Source organism: Nerophis ophidion, linkage group LG11 (genome assembly GCF_033978795.1).
Source record: "Nerophis ophidion isolate RoL-2023_Sa linkage group LG11, RoL_Noph_v1.0, whole genome shotgun sequence".
Taxonomy (NCBI): domain Eukaryota; kingdom Metazoa; phylum Chordata; class Actinopteri; order Syngnathiformes; family Syngnathidae; genus Nerophis; species Nerophis ophidion.
The window spans coordinates 26,742,941-26,767,833 of record NC_084621.1 but is presented as its reverse complement, the minus strand read 5'-3'; the positions used below and the strand labels follow the sequence as shown (position 1 = coordinate 26,767,833).

General features: G+C 38.5%; 1 protein-coding gene across 1 annotated transcript in view; it reads right to left on the bottom strand.

Annotated features, from left to right (window-relative positions):
* Positions 1 to 24,589, bottom strand: part of LOC133561863 (ubiquitin-conjugating enzyme E2 E1) — a 34,849-nt gene extending 10,260 nt beyond the window's left edge. The window contains exons 1-3 of the mRNA XM_061915476.1: positions 24,432 to 24,589; positions 10,025 to 10,209; positions 3,439 to 3,489 (exon numbers count right to left, since the gene is read on the bottom strand). Of these exons, the coding sequence (XP_061771460.1) occupies positions 3,439 to 3,489; positions 10,025 to 10,179 (206 nt within the window). The 5' untranslated portion in view covers positions 10,180 to 10,209; positions 24,432 to 24,589. The remainder of the gene's footprint in view (positions 1 to 3,438; positions 3,490 to 10,024; positions 10,210 to 24,431) is intronic.
* Between the last annotated feature and the right edge of the window lie 304 nt (positions 24,590 to 24,893).

The window sequence follows — 24,893 nt, the reverse complement described above, 5'->3', positions numbered from 1 at the left end:
GTTTGTTTTACAGACTGTTTTCAAGCCGCTTTCTCACAGTCTCCTCAAAATGTGTCGTTTTGTTGGGTTTTATTTACGTGCCTCCACTTCAACAGCGTGTTCTGCCTATCATCTATGTCACATCTCTTTAATTTTCCTAAGGGAACTCACCTGAAGGAATCAATAAAGTACCATCTATCTATCTATCTATCTATCTTTGTAGTAATTTTTAGCTCTACCATAGCGGTTTTACGGAAAGACATAAGTTAGGACTACACGCTACTTTGTATTCGAAATGCCAACAGTGGAGGATGCATGTGCATGTACGAGCCAGTATGCCCCACAACAAGAGCGTAGACAAACTTTTTGACATCGGACTACAATGGTGGGCGGGCGCAAAATCTCTACCATAAACGGATAATCCGCTTACGTCACTAATGATAAAAACGTCACAATCTGGGCCAATTCCAAACAGCTCGTTTGGCGGAAGCATGAAGAAAGGCAAGATTATTTTATAAATATCTCTGCTTAACCTCCACGGTTTGGCTTCACATTTTATGTGGACCCCAAATAGACAACAGCCAGCAGGTACCAAAATGTAAGAAAAGTGTTTTTGCACAATAGGGTCCCTGTAAAGAAATGCACCAATGCTAACCATGCCAAAAACATGTAGTTTTTTATAACGTGCATCGGTTTTAGTACGATTACAATTACTGTGCTTTTTAAAACGTCATCATTGAGCACACTTGAAACATATGCCAGCTTATAGCCAAATAAAGTTTTAGCATGCAGTAACAGTCCAATTAAAGTCAATGAGAGCCTTCAGGGGGGCTGAATGATAATGGACAAAATAATACACAGGATTATTTTTACCAATATTGAATGACGAGGGCTGGGTATCGAGGCTATTTTCCAAAAATAATTAAATTTCGATTCATAGGGTTCTAAATCAGATGTTTCCAACCTTTTTCCACTGAGGGCCAGACACATAAAAATGAGAGCATGCGGGGGCCATTTTGATATTTTTAGTTTTCAAAACCATTAGAGCTCCCCTCAGGTTTGGTGAATATTCAATAACTAAGACCCCTTTAGGTCCCAGAGTCCTTTAAGTGTTAAAAATAAGTCACTATCTAATATAAATGTTATACTTTTAACAACTTCAGATCCTTTCGGTGCCATAAATAAAGTCATACATATTTTTTTTTTTTTAACTTTCAATACTTATGTCTTTAGATCAAATTCAGATCCATCCGTCGATTATAAGTTTTTTATTATTTTTTGAGCCATGAACATTTTTAACTATATAACTGTCTTCATTACAGCTTTGTGTTATTGGCGTCTGTCCTGGGCATGACGTTAAAGTGCATCCGGCAGTGGAGGCTCCTCTATGGGGTCTTGGGGCACTAGGAGGTTAACCCCTTTACTACTGTTATCCCAGGTGGCCCTTGGCAAAGGCCTAGTACCTGACTGCCCCCTAGCCAGGGATACGGTGAAGACCTCAACGGCGGAGCATGCGGAAGACGGTAGATTTAAGAACTACCACAACGGCTGCGACAGAAGGCTGCAGCAGAAAAGGGTCCCCAGTCGTCTTGGACTCCATGCCACTGGACCCTGACCCGATTCGGTCCAGGATCACGTGGTGACTGTTTGTGCACCAGTCCCCCCACGTTAAACAATGTCACGCACAGTCATCCTCCATAAAGGGATACACCCCTACCAGGAGGATCATCATACTCGTTTGAGTGACCGCTGATGATTGGCGTCAAATTGCAACATTTTCTAATTACCGTATTTTTCAGACTATAAGTTGCAGTTTTTTTTTAATAGTTTGGCACCGGGGGTGCGACTTATACTCAGGAGCAACTTCTGTGTGAAATTATTAACACATTACCGTAAAATATCAAATAATATTATTTAGCTCATTCATGTAAGAGACTAGACCAGGGCTGCCCATTACGTCGATCGCAAACCAAGCATTAAAAAAATAAACCTAAATATTTGTGATCATCAATCTTCACTACGACGTCACTTTTGTCACTTGATTGACATTCACGGCACAGCTTCTGAGATGACGCTGGCTGCTGCCAGATCATTATTAAGAAAACATGACCGAGAGGAGAGCGAGAAACACTTTATTTCAAAACTCTCGCGCCATACCTGCTGTCAAAACCCTAAAGACAGACTGCACAGTTGCTGTCTTCACAAGAAAAGCCCTGCTTCAACATGCCTGCGCTAACAAAATAAGAGTCTCGGAAAGCTAGCGTGCACAAGTTAGCAAGCTATGGAGTTGGCCGTCAATGTATTTCTTGCAAAATTTATAAAAACGAGTATGGAAGCTGGACAAATAAGACGCCAAAAACTAACCACTTTCATTTGGTATTAGACAGAGGAGGACTTTTTTGTCCTCCATTCGAAAATGTGGATGTTATCAGCACTACTGTCTGATTCCAAACAACGCAAGTCATCAGAATCAGGTAACACACCAACTTATATTCTTGTCTTCATGAAACAAAAGAAATCTATATGTGTTAAACATGATTGTGTTATCATTAAACACTAACGTGTTAACAAAAATGTCTCTTTCATAAATAATTAAATATAAATTATGTATATGAATGAGGTGGATTCCTTCGACTCGGTCAATTGAAAAGTCGCTCGCCTGCAGAAAAAGTGTGGGTACGCCTGGACTCGACGTTATATGATTTCATGGGATTTAGCAATTAGGAGTTACAGATTAAATGGTAAACCTATAGCATGTTCTATGTTATAGTTATTTGAATGACTCTTACCATGATATGTTACGTTAACATCCAGGCACCTTCTCAGTTGGTTATTTATGCGTCATATAACGTACACTTATTCAGCCTGTTGTTTACTATCCTTTATTTTAAATTGGCTTTCAAATGTCTATTCTTGGTGTTGGGTATTAGCAAATAAATTTCCCCCAAAAATGCGACTTATACTCCAGTGCGACTTATGTTTTTTTCTTTCTTTATTATGCATTTTCGGCAGGTGCAACTTATACTCCGGAGCGACTTATACTCTGAAAAATACGGTACATAACACCGGTTTGCTGTTTAATTCCTATTTCTGTGGTTTTTTTGTAATAGTAGTTTTAAAATGTGCCTCGGGCCACAGATTGGACACCCTTGTTCTAAAACAAAGATAACACGATTCAATTCCGATCTACACTTAAGTATTAAAAATACTGCAGGTAAGGCCGCGAAGTCCCGACAATGTGACGTTTCGTACCATACAACTGCCTCACGCATGTGTGTGATTGTATTAGTTGAGTGGTGAGTTCACAGCTGTTGTCTGTGCGTTCTTGCATATAACACGAGCGCCAACACTAAAGAAGGTAAGTAAACACTATTGAAATCCAGAAAGAAGTAAGAGGTGGTGTTGGTGCTCCACCCCCAGTGAGATGTTAGCACTTGTAATGAAGGTCAGTGAACTCACCTGCAGTTTGGCGGAGGGTCCAGTGTGATATCAGCCAGCTCTTTCTGAATCCTGCACAAAAGAAAGGACCAAACAGTTTTTACGATTGTCTGCCGCCACACCTGATATTTGTGTACATCACCATTACAACAAACACACCAGTCATGTAACTTCACTACAATTTTGCAACTTATTTAAAACTACAACTTAAACAGTATCATACATCATAAACCAACAGTCCATGACAGAGTCATGACATTTTATACATTTACTGAGGGAAAATAAAAATCCTGATGTACGGCTCATAAGTTCTTGAAGACAGTTGCTCAAATGTTTGCAGCTCAACTATAGCTCAAATTGTGAATTTTCTTAATACAATGCCAACGGATAAGTTGCTTATTAAATGTTCGACTGTCTAACCACACAACATTCTAATAAAACATGCCATTCAATCTCTAAATAGCGACAGTGCAATTTAAAAAGTAATAATTATTTAAGGAGCCATCATAAGAAATAGTACAATCCAAGTCCAAGAGTCTCGCCGGCCAAGTAACTGCTGTTTAGTGACGTCACAACCAAGGCTGGCTATTAGGGGTACTTTAAAAAAATATATATTTTCACATCCGAATCCCGATTCTCATTTATTCAGAATCTAAATTGATTGTTTAAAAAATAAAATAAAAAAAATAATAATTTTAAGGATTACGTTGTGTAACCTGTTTTGAAAAGTTTTTAATATAATTACTCTTGGGGCTGGGCGATACGGACAAAAAAGTATGTCAATATATTTTTACTTAAACTTGATATGGTAAATGGGTTATACTTGTATAGCACTTTTCTACCTTCAAGGTACTTAAAGCACTTTGAAACTATTTCCACACTTATGGCGGGAGCAAGGGTGAAGTGTCTTGCTCATGGACACAACGGATGTGACGAGGTTGGTAGAAACTGGGGATTAGACCAGGAACCCTCAGGTTGCTGGCACGGCCACTCTGAAAACCGCGCCACACCGTCCCCAAAATATATCTCGATATATTTCCCGGTGAAAGTATACACATAAAGATATTCATTTTTGAGCGAGATTCACTTAAATTGAAGTGAGTGACAACTGTAGTGTAAACAGTCAGTGGCACTTTTATTAACCCAGTTAGTCAAGATGGGTATTGACAGCACAGAAAATAAACTGCACATAATTACATAAATAAAATATAAGAATATTATTTCAATTTTTTTGTCTGTTGTGATTTCCCTTCCTGGTTCCATGACCTGCCCTATCATGCCTCTGATTGGCCTGTCCCTACTGTTTTTCCTTAATCTCTACCAATCGTGACTCATCATAGTAAACAACCAACCAATCATGGATATTTTTATACGTGCAAGCACATTTTGGAAGGATGAAGGGAGGGGGGGGTGTTATTAGCCCATGAGAGGACACAACACAACAAATAAAGCGGTGTTTCGTCATTTTAACGTGAAATAAATAACGATATTACAATATATTCTTTATTTATATCTTGTTTAAAAATATATCGATATATCTTACAAACCTCATATATTGCCCAGCCCCAGTTAATACACTAAATAATACATTGTACATAATACAATAATACATCAATTCTGAATCTAATTGTCACTCTAAGAGCGGGCTCGAATGAGTCTAATGAGCTTCCCCTACATGAAAAATCAGCAGCCGCCACTGGTATGTGGCCTGTGTTACATTCTACAATAAGCAGCAACAAATAAAAAATACAGCAAAACTATATGAAAAAATATACACTAATCACCAATAACACAGACTACTTTTAAAACACAGACTACTTTTAAATGTATGGACATTTGTAATAGCTTTTTAAAGAAAATGTATGCATCATTGCTAAGAGTGTGCATCTCTACCTTGAATGGCAATTCGGTATGAATCTCGATACACGGGTTACGAGTCGATTCACTAATACTTTTTAAAATGTTACGATTTGATTTTATGCAATGCAGATGGAAAATTACATGTATCATGTCAGAACAATGTAATGTGTTTATTTTCTAAATAGACACATACGAAACAGGCGGTGCTTACATTAATTATGAGCAACTAGTTGACGTATCAACTTCAAGGCATTGCAATCCATAAACTTAAAAGAAAAGCTGTAAACAAAACACTTTTGGGAAGGCTACTATGTATTTACTGTTTGCTCAGCTAGCAAAAATTAAATGGAGAGAAAGAAAGCAAGCAGGATGTGCATCTAGTAGAGGTGTTTTAACCCCACAGTAACACAAGTGCAAGATACAAATAAGTGCTACCACATAAACTAAACAGCAGCTGCAGTGCAGAAGCTCAAAAGGAAACATTCCAAAAAAAGGGCAGTTCCCCTTTAAGTGGTGTTCACTTGGAACTGTCTAACTCTTGTTAGCGTGCGTGACTTTGAGGGACTTTTGAGGATGAATGGTTGTGTTACAAACTTTTGTGGTGTTGCTTCTTATTTGTAATTATTCCAAGATGATTCGTTAATTTATATGCAGCGGTATTCATCCCTAATAAACAGCAGAGTTCCGTATTTTTCCTTATAAGTCGCTCCGGAGTATACATCATACCGGCCAAAAATGCATAGTAAAGACGGGAAAAAATATATATACTTCGCACTGGAGTATACCGTATTTCCTTGAATAGCCGCCCGGCATGTAACATGCGCCTGCCTTGAATTACTGCCGGGTCAAACTCCCTCCCCAAATTGATTAGCGCATGCTTACTTTTACCGCCGGGTCAAATTTGTGACGTCACAAGTGACCCTGTCGTCATTTTCAAAATAGCGGAGAAGTTTTTTTTGCTTTTACATCACACTGATGGTTGTGATGTAAAACAACTTTAACACTCTTACTAATATGTGCCCCCCCCCCCCCGCGTCGGTTGAGGTGGCCGGGGTCGGGGGCGCGTGTATAATATAGCCAAGATTCATGGAGGGATGGCATTGTGGGTAATTCTTATGTTGCATTTATAATGTGTTACAGAGCCAATGTTCTCCAGAAATGTGTTTGGTGTGGGTTCACAGAGTGTGGCACATATTAGTAAGAGTGTTAAAGTTGTTTATATCACAACCATCAGTGTAAAAGGTATGGCTGTTGACCAAGTATGCATTGCAATCTCGTATGAGGATCAGCGAAATACATGCATCCGGCCGGCACGCAGATAGCATTGTGTAAAGGCGGTCGCGATGACATGTTGTAGAGCAGTGGTCCCCAACCACCGGGCCGCGGCCGCAGAATAATTTTTTATTAATTTTTTTTTTTTTTAATCACACTCAATTTTTTACTGCATGCCATTGGTAAGTGAAGGGGTGAGAAGAGGTTTTAAAATGATTAGCGCCTGCTTACTTTTACCGCATGCTTTGAATAAGCGCAGGAGTGAGAAGAGGTTTTAAATGAATTAGCGCCCCGGCGGCTATTCAAGGAAATACGGTAAGTCGCATTTTTGGGGGAAATTTATTTGATAAAATCCAACACCAAAAATAGACATTTGAAAGGCAATTTAAAATAAATAAAGAATAGTGAACAAGCTGAATAAGTGTACGTTATATGACGCATAAATAACCAACTGAGAAGGTGCCTGGTATGTTAATGTAACATATTATGGTAAGAGTCATTCAAATAACTATAACATATAGAACATGCTATACGTTTACCAAACAATCTGTCACTCCTCCTATCCCATGAAATCTTTTTCCTTGATGTCGCTTCTAAACAACTCGGCCAACTCCAAAGGTATGCGCTGCTTCCTCTTGTCGTTTTCTGCTGCATATTTCACTACGTCCAGCTTGTAATCTGCAGTACATGATTTCCCTTTCGGTGCCATTTTTGTTCAGCCCTTCTCGGTGTTTATAAGTTACCGCCAACGATGAAATTATCCATTTTAATAGCGACGGCAGTAGCATATAGCAGTTAGTATTCCATGACCCACAATGCACTTCTGCCATGACCCTCTCCTGCCAAATTCTTATTGGTTCACGTGTGTATGACTATTGCTGACGTGTGAGTGACGATTGCTGACATTCTCTTTGTCTCTTCCGCGAATGAGATAAATATTTGATATTTTACGGTAATGTGTTAATAATTTCACACATAAGTCGCTCCGGAGTATATGTCGCACCCCGGCCAAACTATGTAAAAAACTGACTTATAGTCCGAAAAATACGGTAGTTATGGTAACATCACAGAGTTGTGGCTGAAAGTCTTTCAAATCAGTCTTTGTCCTGCCAATTGGTATGTCTGCTAGCATTAGAATCCTTAGCTTCCTCATCGTTGGCTTGAGTGTCTCGATGCGGTCACTCATTTTAGTCGTGTTGCTGCTAATTTATCACTACTTTCTAAACGTTACAAATGGCCATACTTTCATCTAACTGACCATTCTTTTTAGCCACAAATTACATTTAATATTCGGTGGTGCATTGTTTGTAAAATCTTTTCGGTGCTCTCTCGTCAGTACTCTCGTATCACGCCGTCACAGAAATCTCGCAAAATTAGAGCGACCATATTTTGTAGTATATTTGCAAGCAATCGATTTATGACTTTAAAACAGGACATCGACTGATCCGTACAATATATTGATCCACCCAGCGGCCCGCCAAACGATGTACTCATATATATATATATATATATATATATATATATATATATATATATATATATATATATATATATATATATATATATATATATATATATATATATATATATATATATATATATATATATATATATATACTGTATATATATAAAGTAGGGCTGGGCGATATATCGACATACTCGATATAGCGCGGGTTTGTCTCTGTACGATAAAGAAAATTACTATATCGTGATATTCGAGTATACGTTCTCACGCAGTTGCTTTTAGCTGCGGGCATTACACTACATGGTCTTCTCACTCTTTGTTGTCTCTCTTTCTCACAGAGACAAAAAACAAGCGCACCTTCTTACATACGTCACATAGGTATACGCCCTCGCGGAGCAGAGAGGCAGCGGCATGGGTAACGTTAGCTGTGAGGCGAGTGGTAATACGAGAGAAAGAAGGTGCGAACCTCGTAACAAATGAAGGAAGAATTTTAGAAAAACAGCAGGGGGTTCATCGTCTGGCGGTGGTTTGGCATCAAGTGGGAAAATGTCAAACAGACAACCGCAATTTGTCAAGTGTGGGGCAAAAGTGTTGCTACAGAAAGTAGCATTACTGCTAATATGTAGCATTATTTCAAAAGTCACCCGCTAGAGAATGAGTGCTTGAAACTCTATGTCAACATCTCCATTCGGTGCCACACCAACAAAATGCCGAGGCAACCATTTCCAGATCAACACAGTATGAAAAAAAGAGTCAACAACAGGAGATAACGTCCGCAGGAACCTACCACACAGCGAAGGACATACACTATTTGATTTCCTATTATGCAGCTAATTTTTTTTTGACACTTGTTGAAATATATTGTGTGACATTATGCACAAAAGTGCACTTTGTTTTAAACCATAGTAGTGGCGTTCTGTACAAAAAATGCACTTTAATTTAGTGTTGTTTTGATGTCATCTTAGTGACATCATGCGAAAAAGTGCACTCATAGCTGGTTTTAAAATGTCTCTGACAATCTTGCACTTTCTGTTTTGAAATGACATGAATGTTTTGCCACTGCTTAATAACTGTTTAATAAATACACTTTTGGTCAATTGACTTAGTTGTGATTACCCTCTCTGCATGAAAGTTTAAAATGAGCATATATTAATGCAGTATGAACAAGAATGTTTTAATGTAGACACATAGAATCATCATACTGCTGTGATTATATGTGTCAAGTGTTAATTCAAGGCTAAGGCAAAATATTGAGAAATATATATCGTGTATCGCGATATGGCCTAAAAATATCGAAATATTAAAAAAAGGCTATATCGCCCAGCCCTAATCTTCAGTTAAAATCCGTTCGTACCAATTCTTTTTCACTTTTTTTTGTAGATTCCTAATGAAGCCTTAGCTTGACACTCTACTTTCTCCTACACCGCTTGCTGCGGCAACAACAAAACTCCAGACGTCCCTCTTCATTTTGTATCGTTTACATATCAACTTCAAAAATGTAAAACAATAACGGTGTGGGAACAAATGAAAGGAAAAATAAAGCTTGTTTGTTACAGTAACAAAGAGTTAGAAAAAGTATGAGAGAGCGTCAAGCTAAGGCTTCATTAGGAATCTACATTTTACTCAAAAAACTGTGTGGCTCGATTCCACCGCACCTGACCGCCATTACCCAAAACACCTTGTGTCCAAAATCCCCTTACCACACAGATCCTTCCGCCATATATGTAATTAAAACAGTTACGTCATCAAATTATTTAGACAAATGGAATAATTACAAATAAAGTGAGCCTTATAATTACTCTAAGCATTCAATATATACATGTTTGTATCATGCAAATAAAGTAAATAGTCCCCTTTTGGCTGACTAAACATAAAGCACCTTCCATAAAATGTAAATAAACTTAAACAGCATTTAGGCTCCAACACCCAATCATCGCCGATTATGCAAACTGTAAGACGACACCATATTTACCACAAGCTGGAGTAAACTCTTGTGTATTTTTGAATGACCTTTTGGCGCTGGTGGAAAGCAGCTTGGAGGTCTTGCTCATGCTGGCTTTGCTTTCGCGCTTCTTCTTGCAAGATGTGTCCCTCTGTCTGGTCTGGCTGGACGAAGGTGGTGACGAGGAAGAGCTGGTGCTGGCACGAGAATCCTCATCCGACATACCGCTTTGGATTTGGAGAAGAACCAGGACCTGAAGCAGGCAAGCGGGCACGGAATTTAAACACAGGACTTTAAAACTGACAGGGACGGCGTGCACTCTAGTTGGAGACACCGTCCACTCTGACCTGGAATGGCATGAAAATTCATCATGATGCTAAATACTAAAGTGACATTGAAGGCGGGTCACTGTCATGCCCAAAGCAAGAAAAAACCTCCTCATAATGATTACGGTAGCAAGAAGTGCACCTTAGGCTAGCAATCAACATTTGACTTTGTGCTTAAATACAGTGAAGATCAGTCACAGCAGGGCTGTCCAAAACGCAGCCCAAGGGCAATTTTTGCAGGGAAGCCCTCACCATATTTTAAAAATAGAATATACTAATTACACTTTTAAATAGGACACTCATGCTTCCCAAAAAACTGCAGGCTAGTTTTTATGATGGTCTAATTGGCCATGACGCTTTATAGACTATGTCTACAAATTGTCTGAAGACAAATAATTTTTTTCCTGTTTTAGACACCACAAGGGGGAGACACTGAGTGCTTTTAGATCAGGGGTGTCCAATTTTTTTTTTTACAGCGAGGGCCGCATACAGAAAAGTTGAAGGGTGTAGGGGCCCCTTTGCACATTCAAGATCCTAAAACCTGTCATGATCCCACATGACCATTATTGGTTTCTTGTATTTTATATAATTTCCTGTACGGCGCCCATATTTTTTGCTCTTGCTCCATCACTTATTCCTGGTTGCCGGCCAGGAGGCTTTTTGGGATGGAATTATTTTGCTTTGTACCTTTGTGATCCATTTGCCCGTTTTCCCTTCTGCACATCTTTGTTTTTGTTACCTGTTTTTCACGAATAAAAACTGCTTTTCTACACTTGCCTCCCATCTCTGCGTCTATACATAGACCCGTTGAAAAAAAGCCAATACAATGTAGTTTAATAGATTATCCCCATTAATATTCTTAAATAATTATTGTATTGTTAGCATATTAGGGCTTTAGCACATTCAAAATCTAACCATATCTTGTAAGAAAGTTTTACATAAATGATCAATCACCATGTATGAGACGCAAAGGTCATCGGACATTTCAGTTTTCAAGTCACATTTTGGGGGAAATAAGGCTGGGTCCATTTTTCCTTGGTTTTATTTGTTTTCTAATCAATAACTTATTCATTTTGTATGTAGAAGTTGTCTAGGGCCCCGGGCTACCCTCTCGACATCGCTGTTTTAGATGCAGGGTAGGGGGAGAGGAGCAATTCAATCGCAAATCCCATAGGGGTGATGAAAGGATGGTCAGCGCCTGAGAGCTGCGGCCTACCACCATGACCCCGCACTCCCTTCCCTCTGTTGCTAGATATCTCGAGATGTATGTTGTAATATGTATACGTGCTTTGCTATGGAGGTGTTTTCCCACACCAGAACGGGCCCCCTTAAGAGTCCAGTCTAGATTGTATTTTTTTACTCATCCTTCCCCAGCAAGTTTTACCTTTTTCTCCCCATCTTTTACACTGTTTGTTTGTCTAACCTTGAACGGGTTTGTGCTGAAAACAAAGTTTCGTTGTACTTGTGCAATGACAAAGACCTATCCCATTTTAAGAGTCTCCAAAAGTGTCAACAACACAAGGAAAATCATTTGGTCAGTTTTTATTTATTTAAAAACAATCTAGACGTGTAATAGATTTAAATATATCACTAAGATCCCTCCTGCTGTGTCTTGTTATTCTCTGGCAGATCAGATGTATAATGGCTGTGTTCAGAAGCCGAGTTATGATGTACGGAGTCATAACGACAAGCTGCATGTACATATGATCACATGATTACGCGTTTATGAGCGAGGACAAAAAGTTGAGGTCAAATGTAATTGTGGCAATCCGCCACAGATAAATGTAGGAGAAAAACGACACTAATTTGTTTCATCACCGAAATCACAACTGTGACACACAAGATGCAGATGTTATTTTAATTAACTTAGCATATATAGACCTAGATTGGATTAGTTTTTAGCATCTTTTGGGGCTGCAACAATTAATTTGATTAGCTTCAATTAATAACATGTTGCTTCATGTAATCATTTAATGAGTGTAACTAATTAAAAAGTGAATAAAATGCAGACAGTGTGTAGACAGAAAAGAAAGAAGGAACGCTTTTTTTGGCTGAAAAACTAACGATAAAAGTTTAACACTGAAACGCCCTCAAGAAGAAGTGCTTTAAGACATTGCTAGCTAGCTAGCGACTAAAGTCCATCCGCAGTTTGCCGTGTTGTAGCTACTTCTAAAATCACTAATCCTCGCCTCCACGGCGACAAATTAAGTAATTTTCTTACAAGTATCATCCCTGCAGGACATAGAATAGCTAAACATGCTTCACTACACACACACACCGTAGCTGACCGGCGTCAAAATGTAAACGAAACGCCATTGGTAGGTCAACACTTGACATCCACTGTAATGATACAAAGTACAAGAGCGTATTTAGTTGATACTACTCTAATTACATCGATATTTTTTAGCATCCCAAAATATTAGTTTTTTTAAAGTTTATTTTATGTTTATAAAGTGAGGAAATACGTCCATGGACACATGAGGACTTTGAATATGACCAATGTATGATCCTGTAACTACTTGGTATCGGACTGATACCCAAATTTGTGGTATCACCCATAACTAATGTAAAGCATCCAAACAGAAGAATAAGTGATTATTACGTTTTAACAGTAGTGTAGATAGAACATGTCAAAAGAGAAAGTAAGCCGATATTAACAGTAAATGAACATGTAGATTAATAATTAATTTTCTACCACTTGTCCATAATAATTTTGACAAAATAATAGAATGATAAATGACACAATATGTTACTGCATAGATCAGCAGCTAAATTAGGAGCCTTTGTTTGCTTACTTACAAATAAAAGACAAGTTGTCTTGAATTTTCACTATTTTATTCGAGGACAAAATTGCAAAAAGAAACATATGTTTAATGTACTGTAAGATTTTTTGTTAAAATAAAGCCAATAATGCATTTTTTGTGGTCCCATTTATAAATAGAAAAGTATTGAAACACATTTTGGTACCGGCACCAAAATATTGGTATCGGGACAACACTAATACTACTTCACTTCTTTTTACACCTGAACAATGGTTGTGATGACTCATGTGCAAATGTTCCATGACATGGCCACAGCTCGACCCTGGAACAAACTATTTTCACTTACATTATGGAAGAAATTGCAGAAAATGTATGAGTGTCCTGGAGTCGTCCAGGTTCTATTTCAATGTCAACTCGAAAACAAATAGCATTAATATCATCAGGACTTTGATAATAATGATGCTTTATATCGGGCAAGGCTTATAAAACAATATCAATATGTATTGCGATAACACATAATCAATATCAATAAAAGATGCGATCAATATATTTTTTTTGTCGGCAGAAACCGTAAGTTCCGAAGGAAAGTTGGTTGCATGAACAAACGTGAACTAATAAGGTAACAGTATCAACAATCAAGTTTGGTTGCACCATCTTGTTGTCTCGCTGCTGATTGTTTTCCAAGGTTGCGTTGACATTTCCTGTCTGACTCGATAGCTGAGGAGATTATAATCAGAGGAAGGTTACATTTGAAATAAAAATGTTTGCATTCTAAATGTTTTTCTCCTAATCCTTATTTCCAATAGGTCATATAAAAGATTAAAAAAATAAATAATTATCGATTATCGACCAAAATAATACACTTATGATACAGTTTTCAGCCCTGTGGCCCAGCCTTAGTCTTATAACAGAGGTTCCCCAACTTTTTCCACTGAGGGCCACAGACTGACAAAACAAAAGGATGTGGGGGCCATTTTAGGTAGTTTTCACCCACAAAACAGGAACTATATATTTTTTTCAAAGAATGCATTTTCAATAGAAACTTTATGTGAATGCTAAAGAGCCAAAGTCAAACAGAAATTCTAACAAATAAGCAAAATGAGCTAAAAAAGAAAAAAAGTCACTATGCTAACAATAAAATGCTCACAGTTAGCATTCATGAAATACCAACCGTGTACCTGAAAATGTCTTTAAAATGCTAGCATGTTAACATTAGCATTCATCAAGTACCAAAACAACGTGTGATGCGTTAACTTACAAAATTTGCTAAAAATGCGGGCATAGCAATGTCAGAATGCTGAAAACATCTGATGCTGATGTGTATACCTGCAAAGTTTGCAAATAAAAGCAAGCCTGCTAACATTATTAGAATGTTAACAATTATCCATCCATCCTTTTTCTACCACTTATCCGTTCCGGGGTCGCAGAGGGTGCTGGAGCATAAAAAAATAGCTACTGGCCGCAAACGGCCCCTGGCTGCACTTTGGACACCCCTGCTTTAAATAAACAGATAAAAAAATATACTGCCATAATGTCATAATGCTGTAAAGTATTAAATGTGCTCAGCTGGGGTAAAAAAAATCCACTGTCATTCCTGACACCAAAATTAAACTAAATTAAAGTTATTATCCCAATGATGTTGATCTTTCTACCAGTCTTAACAATTACTTCATTCATTTCTACAGGTGAAACGTTTTCAAAAAATATAATCCCACAAAAGGGAACAGCATACCAACATTACCTTAAAGCTAACTATTTAAACTAATTTTTTCTTACACCGACTAATAAATCAGAAGTTATTAAAATTATTATGAACATGAAAAGTTCCCATGCAGTCGGCGCGGATGATGTGAGTGCTAAAATTGTATAATTCACTGTACAAGAAATTGTGGATCCGCTTGTATATTGTACAAATCTCTCTCTGCTCCACAGAGTGGTACTTAAAATGACTAAGATGGCAAAAATTATACAAATTCAAAAACCTGGTAATAAAAACGACTTGCAAAATTATCGACCTATATCGATTCTACAAACATTCTCAAAGGTACTCGGGAGGGTTGTGTACAATAGACTTAGCGGATACCTGGATAAACTACCGTATTTTTCGGACTATAAGTCGCAGTTTTTTTCATAGTTTTGCCGGGGGCGCGTCTTATACTCCGGAGCGAGTTATGTGTAAAATTATTAACACATTACCGTAAAATATCAAATAATATTATTTATCTCATTCGCGGAAGAGACGAAAAAAATGTCAGCAATCATCACACACGTCAGCAATTGTCACACACACGTCAACCAATAAGAATTTGGCGGGGGAGGGTCATGGCAGAAGTGCATTGTGGGTCATGGAATGCTAACTACTATATGCTACCGCCGTAGCTATTAAGAGGGATCATTTCATCGTTGGCGGTAACTTATAAAAAACTAAGAAGGGCTAAACAAAAATGGCGCCGAAAAGGAAATCATGTACTGCAGATTACAAGCTGGACGTAGTGAAATATGCAGCAGAAAACAACAAGAGGAAGCGGCGCATACCTTTGGAGTTGGCAGAGTTGTTTAGAAGCGACACCGAGGAAGAAGATTTCATGGGATTTATCGATTAGGAGTGACAGATTGTTTGTTAAACGAATAGCATGTTGTATATGTTATAGTTATTTGAATGACTCTTACCATAATATGTTACGTTAACATACCAGGCACCTTCTCAGTTGGTTATTTATGCGTCATATAACGTAGACTTATTCAGCGTGTTGTTCACTATTCTTTATTTATTTTAAATTGCCTTTCAAATGTCTATTCTTGGTGTAGGATTTTATCAAATAAATTTCCCCCAAAAATGCGACTTATACTCCAGTGCGACGTATATTTGTTTTTTTTCCTTCTTTATTGTGCATTTTCGGCCGGTGCGACATATACTCTGGAGCAACTTATACTCCGAAAAATACGGTAAATATACTCCGCCCATCCCAATATGGCTTCAGGAAGAAGAATACCACCTGTATGGCAATCATTGATCCATTTGAAAAAAATACTTAATGCTGTTGATAATGGTGAGTGTGGAATTGGTAATCCTTGATTTATCAAAGGCATTTGATACTGTTGATTTTGAAATCGTATTGAGGATATTGCAACACTATGAATGGAGAGGAGTTGCACTCAGTAGTTTCAGAAGTTATTTATTTTAAAAGGGAGCAATATGTGCAAATAAATAACAGCAAATCTCCAAGTAAAGTTATAAAATGTGGCGTTCCACAAGGTTCCATATTGGGACTACTTTTTATATTATATATAAAAATGACTCTGAACTCATCAATTATTTTTCACAAAGTAATTTTTGCTGATGACACATTTTTCTCATCCATCCATCTATTTTGTACCGCCTTTCCCTTTTGGGGTTGCTGGAGCCTGTCTCAGCTGCATTCGGGCGGAAGGCAGGGTACACCGTGGACAAGTCGCCACCTCATCACAGGGTCAACACAGATAGACAACATTCACACTCACATTCACACACTAAGGCCCATTTAGTGTTGCCAATCAACCATGTCTTTGGAGGCGGGAGGAAGCTGGAGTGCCCGAAGGGAACCCACGCAGTCACAGAGAGAACATGCAAACTCCACACAGAAAGATCCTGAGCCCGGGATTGAACTCAGGACTACTCAGGACCTTCGCATTGTGAGGCACATGCACTAACCCCTGTTCCAGTGTGCTGCCATTTGACATTTATTCATATCACATAAATCCTGAAAGCCTCCAAGCTATTGTCAATGGTGAATAAGTTAAAGAAGACAATTGATTTGAATGTAATAAATTATATTTGAATATAAATGTAGCTGAGATAGGCACCAGCGCCCCCCACCACCCCAAAGGGAATAAGCGGTAGGAAATGGATGGATGGATGAATATAAATAAAACAAACTTTATTACATTTCGTTCAAAAAGAAGCCGTAAAAACTGATTAAAATAAATGGTAAAGCAGTTGAGAGAGCTGAGAGCACTACATTCCTTGGAGTATACATAGATGGATTTATAAATTTCAAAAGCCATATAGAATATTTAATGAATAAATTAAATATGTCGGTCTACTCTTAAAATCGAGGCACTTTCTTCCTCTTAATGCTCTCCTAATTCCGTATCGGACTCTGTTTCAATCACATATAAACTATTGTAATGTCGTGTGGTGTAACACATATCCCAGTTATCTTAAAAAACTGGAGATTTTTCAGAAGAAATTCATACGTGGTATATATCATGGGGAAACTTTAATGCTCCCTCAAATTCTCTTTTTTATTGGTCCAGTCTTCTGAAAGTTACTGTGTGCAACAGATTCCACAGTGCATGTATTATGCATAACATAGTTTACAGATTAAATTCCAGACTCTGCTAGCTCTTTCCGGTGACCACTACTTCTCATAGACATAACGCCAGAAGTAAACCTTTATTAAGGGGAAAAATCGTCATCTAAAGCAGTGTTTTTCAACCACTGTGCCGCAGCACACGAGTCATATAACGTAGACTTATTCAGCGTGTTGTTCACTATTCTTTATTTATTTTAAATTGCCTTTCAAATGTCTATTCTTGGTGTAGGATTTTATCAAATAAATTTCCCCCAAAAATGCGACTTATACTCCAGTGCGACGTATATTTGTTTTTTTTCCTTCTTTATTGTGCATTTTCGGCCGGTGCGACATATACTCTGGAGCAACTTATACTCCGAAAAATACGGTAAATATACTCCGCCCATCCCAATATGGCTTCAGGAAGAAGAATACCACCTGTATGGCAATCATTGATCCATTTGAAAAAAATACTTAATGCTGTTGATAATGGTGAGTGTGGAATTGGTAATCCTTGATTTATCAAAGGCATTTGATACTGTTGATTTTGAAATCGTATTGAGGATATTGCAACACTATGAATGGAGAGGAGTTGCACTCAGTAGTTTCAGAAGTTATTTATTTTAAAAGGGAGCAATATGTGCAAATAAATAACAGCAAATCTCCAAGTAAAGTTATAAAATGTGGCGTTCCACAAGGTTCCATATTGGGACTACTTTTTATATTATATATATTATTATATATACACGAGTGTGCTGCGGGATACAGTCTGGTGTGCCGTTGGAGATTATCTAATTTCCCCTAATTGGGTTAAAACCTTTTTTTGCAAACCAGTTATTATAATCCACAAATAATGTGCGGTTGTTGAGTGCTTGTGCTGTCTAGAGCTCTGCAGAGTAACCGTGTAATACTCTTCAATATCAGTAGGTGGAGGCAGGTAGCTAAATGCTTTGTAGATGCCGGGAACATGGTTTGTCGTGATCACAATATGGAGACGACAGCGGGAGGCAGTGTGCAGGTAAAAATGTGTCTAATGCTTAAACCAAAAATAAACAAAAGGCGAGTGCCGCAGGGAAAGGCATTGAAGCTTAGGGATGGCTATGCAAAACGAAACTAAAACTGAATTGGCTGCAAAGTAAACAAAAACAGAATGCAGGATGACAGCAAAGACTTACAGCGTGTGGAGCAGCAGACGGCGTCCACAAAGTGCATCCGTACATGACATGACAATCAACAAAAAAATAGGAAACACTACACACAGGAAAACAGCAAACAACTCCAAATAAGTCAGGGGGTGATGTGACAGGTGGTTACAGTACACCTACTATGAGACGAGATATGGTTGGTTATGCTTTGAATTTATATCCAACAATTGCGGGACGGACTTTTTACTGTCAATCTCGGCTGCTGAGGTTCTTTTTTTTATGTTTTTTTGCTAGTAGTGTGCCTTTGGATTTTTACAATGAAAAAAGATGTGCTCAAAAAGGGTTGAAAAACACTGATTTAAAGTCTACGAGCATTAGTATAGCCTGTAGAGGCCCGACGATCTGGAATGAGATTGATAGCTTTATAAAAGAATCACACTCTTTAAACATTTTTAAAAGGCATTTTAAGCTAAATTTATTGCAACGTTATGCTTAGTACTTTTAACACAATCCTTATGGTTGAGGAATTCACATTAGTCGCATCATTTTGGTCTTGACGTCTGTATGCATGAGATTACCGCAGAGCTTCAAGATGCAACCTTTTAATCAAATTTGAATAATAGGATATGGAGACTGACTTGGTGGATTTAAAGATTCCTTTTTTATTTATAAATGAATTTGTAAATGAGAATTTGGTGGGTAGATTTTGAAATGTATTGTATTTGGTATATTATATGATGATGTATATTCTAGGGTTGACCTTTTTACAGAACATACTCTGATATTAACAAAAGAAACAATGAAATACAAAACTGTGTCTGTAAATAAATAAATATTTCAAGATGCTAATTTAGTTAGTTTATTATTTATTCGGTCAGTGGTCAGCAAAATAAATAAACAGTTGTACATTCATAAACTGAAAATGATAGACTGAAAGGGTTTAGGCTGAAGTTGAACACTTTTTGCGCCTAACCCTATAAACAATGTCAAAAGTAAATGAACTTCCACAAAATATAAAATTTCCTTTGCATAACATAATATAAATCCATTTTGTACACAACACTGTTCAATTATATACACAGTAAAGACATGTGAAATATCCTAGTTAAACCTTTGTACCAATTATATGCTATATACAAACAATTATACTTCCATTATTTATATCCCACATTTATTTTTTAATTAACATTGATCATAGTATTAACTACAGCGGTGATTCAAGAGTGATATATTTTTCCAACAAAACATTGGTCTTAAAGTGTTTTCTTAAATGAGTGAATGGAACTGGAAAATTTTAAGGAATTATCCAAGCAGTTCCACGAATAAAAGATAAACTGTAGCCAAACAATATCTACTAACTCTGTTTCCATATGAGTTGGGAAATTGTGTTAGATGTAAATATAAACGGAATACAATTATTTTAAAATCCTTTTCAACCCATATTCTGCGTTTCTGGATGTTTTTGATAAATGGCTTTCGCTTTGCATCGTAGAGCTTTAACTTGCACTTACAGATGAAGCGACAAACTGTATTTAGTGACTGTGGTTTTCTGAAGTGTTCCTCAGCCCATGTGGTGATATCCTTTAGACACTGATGTCTGTTTTTGATACAGTGCCATCTGGGGGATCGAAGGTCGTGGTCATTCAATGTTGGTTTCCGGCCATGCTGCTTACGTGGAGTGATTTCTCCATATTCTCTGAACCTTTTGATGATATTGGGGCGGTATAGCTCGGTTGGTAGAGCGGCCGTGCCAGCAACTTGAGGGTTGCAGGTTCGATCCCCGCTTCCGCCATCCTATTCACTGCCGTTGAGTCCTTGGGCAAGACACTTTATCCACCTGCTCCCAGTACCACCTACACTGGTTTAAATGTAAAAATTAGATATTGGGTTTCACTATGTAAAGCGCTTTGAGTCACTAGAGACTCAAATTTAGGGAATATTGAAATCCCTAAATTTCTTGCAATTGAACTTTGAGAAACGTTGTTCTTAAACTGTTTGACTACTTGCTCACGCAATTGTCGACAAAGGGGCGCACCTCGCCCCATCCTTTCTTGTGAAAGACTGAGCATTTTTGGGAAGCTGTTTTTATACCCAATAATGGCACCCACCTGTTCCCAATTAGCCTGCACACCCGTGGGATGTTCCAAATAAGTGTTTGATGAGCATTCCTCAACTTTATCAGTATTTATTGCCAACTTTCCCAACTTCTTTGTCATGTGTTGCTGGCATCAAATTCTAAAGTTGATGTCCTGAGTAGTCTGGGGTTCTATCCCGGGCTCGGGATCTTTCTGTGTGGAATTTGAATGTTCTCCCCGTGAATGCGTGGGTTCCCTCCAGGTACTCCGGCTTCCTCCCACTTCCAAAGACACGCACCTGGGGATAGGTTGATTGGCAACACTAAAATTGGCCATAGTGTGTGAATGTGAGTGTGAATGTTGTCTGTCTATCTGTGTTGGCCCTGCGATGAGGTGGCGACTTGTCCAGGGTGTACCCCACCTTCCGCCCGATTGTAGCTGTGATAGGCACCAGCACCCCCTGCTACCCCAAAGGGAATAAGCGGTAGAAAATATTTGGATGGATAATTATTTGGAAAAAAAAATGTTTATCAGTTTGAACATCAAATATGTTGTCTTTGTAGCATATTCAACTGAATATGAAAAGATTTTGCATATCACTGTATTCTGTTTGTATTTACAACTAACAAAATTTCCCAACTCATATGGAAACAGGGTTTGTATCTGCAAAAAAAAAATACTTGGAATAAAATGCAAAAACATGTAGCTGGGGATAGGTTGATTGGCCCTAGTGTGTGAATGTGAGTGTGAATTTTCTATATGGTGAATTGTCAAGGGTGTACACCGCCTTCCGCCCAAATGCAGCTGAGATAGGCTCCAGCGACCCCGAACGGGAAAAGCGGTAGAAATGGATGGATGGTTGGAAAATGATTCTACAGTTGGCCGTTGCCTGTAAAGTTTACGCACTAATGCAGTTATTTAAATGTCATAACACCACCGCAGGTGTGGCTATTAAACAGGAACGTTATATTTTTCGGTGTTGGAAAGCATATGTTTTAGATTTCCGTTGACATAGTTTGATAATGTTTATAAACATTAATATTAAGCCTTTTAAAGGCCTACTGAAACCCACTACTACAGACCACGCATTCTGATAGTTTATATATTAATGATGAAATATAAACATTGCAACACATGCCAAGACAGCCTTTTTAGTTTACTAAATTGCAATTTTAAATTTCCCACTAAATATCCTGTTGAAAACGTTGCGGTATGATGACGCGTACGTTTGACGTCACCGGTTGTAGCGGACATATTTTTCCAGCCCGATCCAAGCTATAAGTAGTCTGCTTTAATCGCATAATTACTAGGGTTTGGTATAGAGTATTGATTTGAACTGGGACTAACTTTCCGATTCTCCCGGAATTGTTCAAAAGTTTGAATTTTGATTCTTAGTTTCGATACCCAGTCCGCCGACCGGAAAAAAATAATAAGTCTATCGACCCGGAAGAAGAAGCCGCTGAACACCAACGAAGAAGCGCCCACCGACGGAAGTGTTAGCATAGCCAAGCGAGTCAGTCAAGCATGGATAGCGGGCGTTGACGGTCAAAAGTGTGGCTTTATTTTGCTAAAAAAAAAAAAAAATGAAATATCGGCGAAATGTAACACGTGCGACAGGACTGTTTCGTGCTTAGGAGGGTGCACGTCGAACATGATGAAGCACGTCCGAGTTCATGGAGTACAGATAAATGCGTGTCCCGTCTTCGACAGGAGACACTATCTGTCCAGAACGCTCACGCATCCTGCCTGAGAAGGCGGATATGGTCATTTTCCTAAACAAGAAGTGTCTTTGATTTTATACTGTACCTGCTGCTAATCTGGATTGGGTTTTGCAAGTTGTTTCTTATTGTTTATTTGCTTTTCTGCACCAGGTTAACCCATCAGTGGGAGCACGGTAACAGGTTTAAGTACCTGTAGCATCATATACTTGTGTGTGTAAATGTGTTTTCATGAGGTTTCCTGGAGCATCATACACTTATGTGTTGAATGTGTTTTCATGAGGTTTTCAAAAATAAAGCTCTCTTGATGAAAGTGTACCCCTGTGAAAATGTATTCATAATTTATAATATTTATATTCAAGGTCATAGATTTGATATTTATATTCTAGTAGAAAATAGCCCTGTGAGGAATTTATAGTGAAGTTCATAAAAAGTTAAAGTTAACAGAATTAAAATTGATGGAGAATGTCAGACTATTTCATTCAGAAAGACTGTAGGTTAGCAAGCTCATTTAAAATGTCCTAAACTTTTTCTTACCCTGCCTTTTTTTTTTTTTTTTTTAAAGAAAGAATCGGAATCGAGAATCGTCAGGAATCGGAATCAAAACAAAGAATCGGAATCATTCGAATTCAAACGATACCCAGCCCTAATAATTACACAGTATTCTGGAGATCTGTGTTGCTGAATCTTTTGCAAGTTGTTCAATTAATAATGGAGAGGTCAAAGTAGAAAGATGGAGGTGGGAAGCTTTTAGCCTTTAGCCACACAAACACAGCTGGTGTTTCCTTGTTTAAAACTCCTGAAGGTGAAACTTTACTATGGAACAGAGCGGTCAAACGAACATGGATCCCGACCACATGTCAACCGGCAGGTTTCGGTGAGAAAATTGTGGTAATACGCCGGCTCTTACCGTAGTTATGAGCGGAGCTTGCGTCCCCCTGTAGCTGCGGACTATTACCTCCTCCCACCGGAGACACTGGCGGTCACCACACCCGTGGCCACACCCCTCCGACATTTTAAGGTACCATATAATCTCACTAAAACACTAGTAACACAATAAGCAGTTAAGGGATTTTCCAGAATTATCGTAGTAAAAGTGTCTAATAACTGAATCGCTCTCACTGACCTCCCCTCTTTTTTTTTCTCTAGTCCTTCATTCTCACTATTCTCATCCACGAATCTTACATCCTCGCTCAAATTAATGGGGAAATTGTCACTTTCTCAGTCCGAATCACTCTAGCTGGTGGTGGCCATGATTGTAAACAATGTGAGGATGTGAAGAACTCTACAACCAGTGACGTCACGCGCACATTGTCTGCTACTTCCGGTACAGGAAAGGCTTTTTTATTAGCGACCAAAAGTTGGGAACTTTATCGTGGATGTTCTCTACTAAATCCTTTCAGCAAAAATATGGCAATATCGCCAAATGCTCAAGTATGACACATAGAATGGATCTGCTATCCCCGTTTAAATAAGAAAATCTCATTTCAGTAGGCCTTTGAGGGTGATTAATGGCATGTTAACCAGCTAGCACACCCGTTAGCCGGCATGCTAACTGTTTTCACGCTAGGACTATTCCATTGAAAAAGATTATAATTATATTGTGTTAAACAAGTATTCGTTTGTGTGAGTTATTTGCTCTTATCGAGTAAATACAAGCATACAATAGCCTTGTTTTGGCGACCTCTACACTTTAATGGGCTATTCAGGCCCGTGTTAGGTGGGCCATGGCTACTTCCTGAAACGGCGTGGCTAAAACCCGACCGGGACGCAAATATGAAATGATAAATTATTGCAGATTCAAAAACAAAAAAAGACATAACTCGGCTTCGTCGAAACGACGGCAGCGACCACGGTCGCGAGTGCGGTGTGCTCAGAGGCGACTGCGACGCATTCAATTGCGTCTGACGGGGCCAGAAATGAAACGAGGCCGCGCCAGCACATAGTCGCAGCCGCTTTTTCTACTAGTCTATTTTGTTTCGTCCTTAAATGACGGCGGCCATACAAACACTGCGCGGAGACGACGACGACTCTAGCCGTCAACAACGCGACACATGTGAGGAAAGTTAAACGGCGACGTGTCGGTGTCAGGGTGTCCCCCCTTGGTCCACTCACCCAGTCTTTTGTGTCTGGACCTCCGCCACAGTCTCGGCTGGCTGCTGCCTGTCGCCCTCTGCGGACCGGAAGTAGGCTCTCCTCGGCCGCAGTGGGCTGGACTGTCCGCTGCTGCTGCGGAAACACTGCAATCTTTTTTCCCCCCTTAATGTCCGACCTTTAAACATCATAAAAGCCGCTTTTTAGTTTTTTTTTTACACTTACTATTTTTAATTTAAAAATTACATCTATATAATCAATACAAAATCCCGTACGACTTGATTACTTGTAATGTTATATAGTTCAAACATTTTGTAAAAATACTGTCCTTTTTTGTATTTTCTTTTTTTTTAGCAGAAACAAAAACAATATTTTGAAGCCTCCAATTGGATTGCGTTGATGACGTCTTCGTACTTGCCGCCCACATCCGCTAGGGGGCAGCTGGGGGTCGCTATGATACCCTTCCATCCATTTCCTACCGCT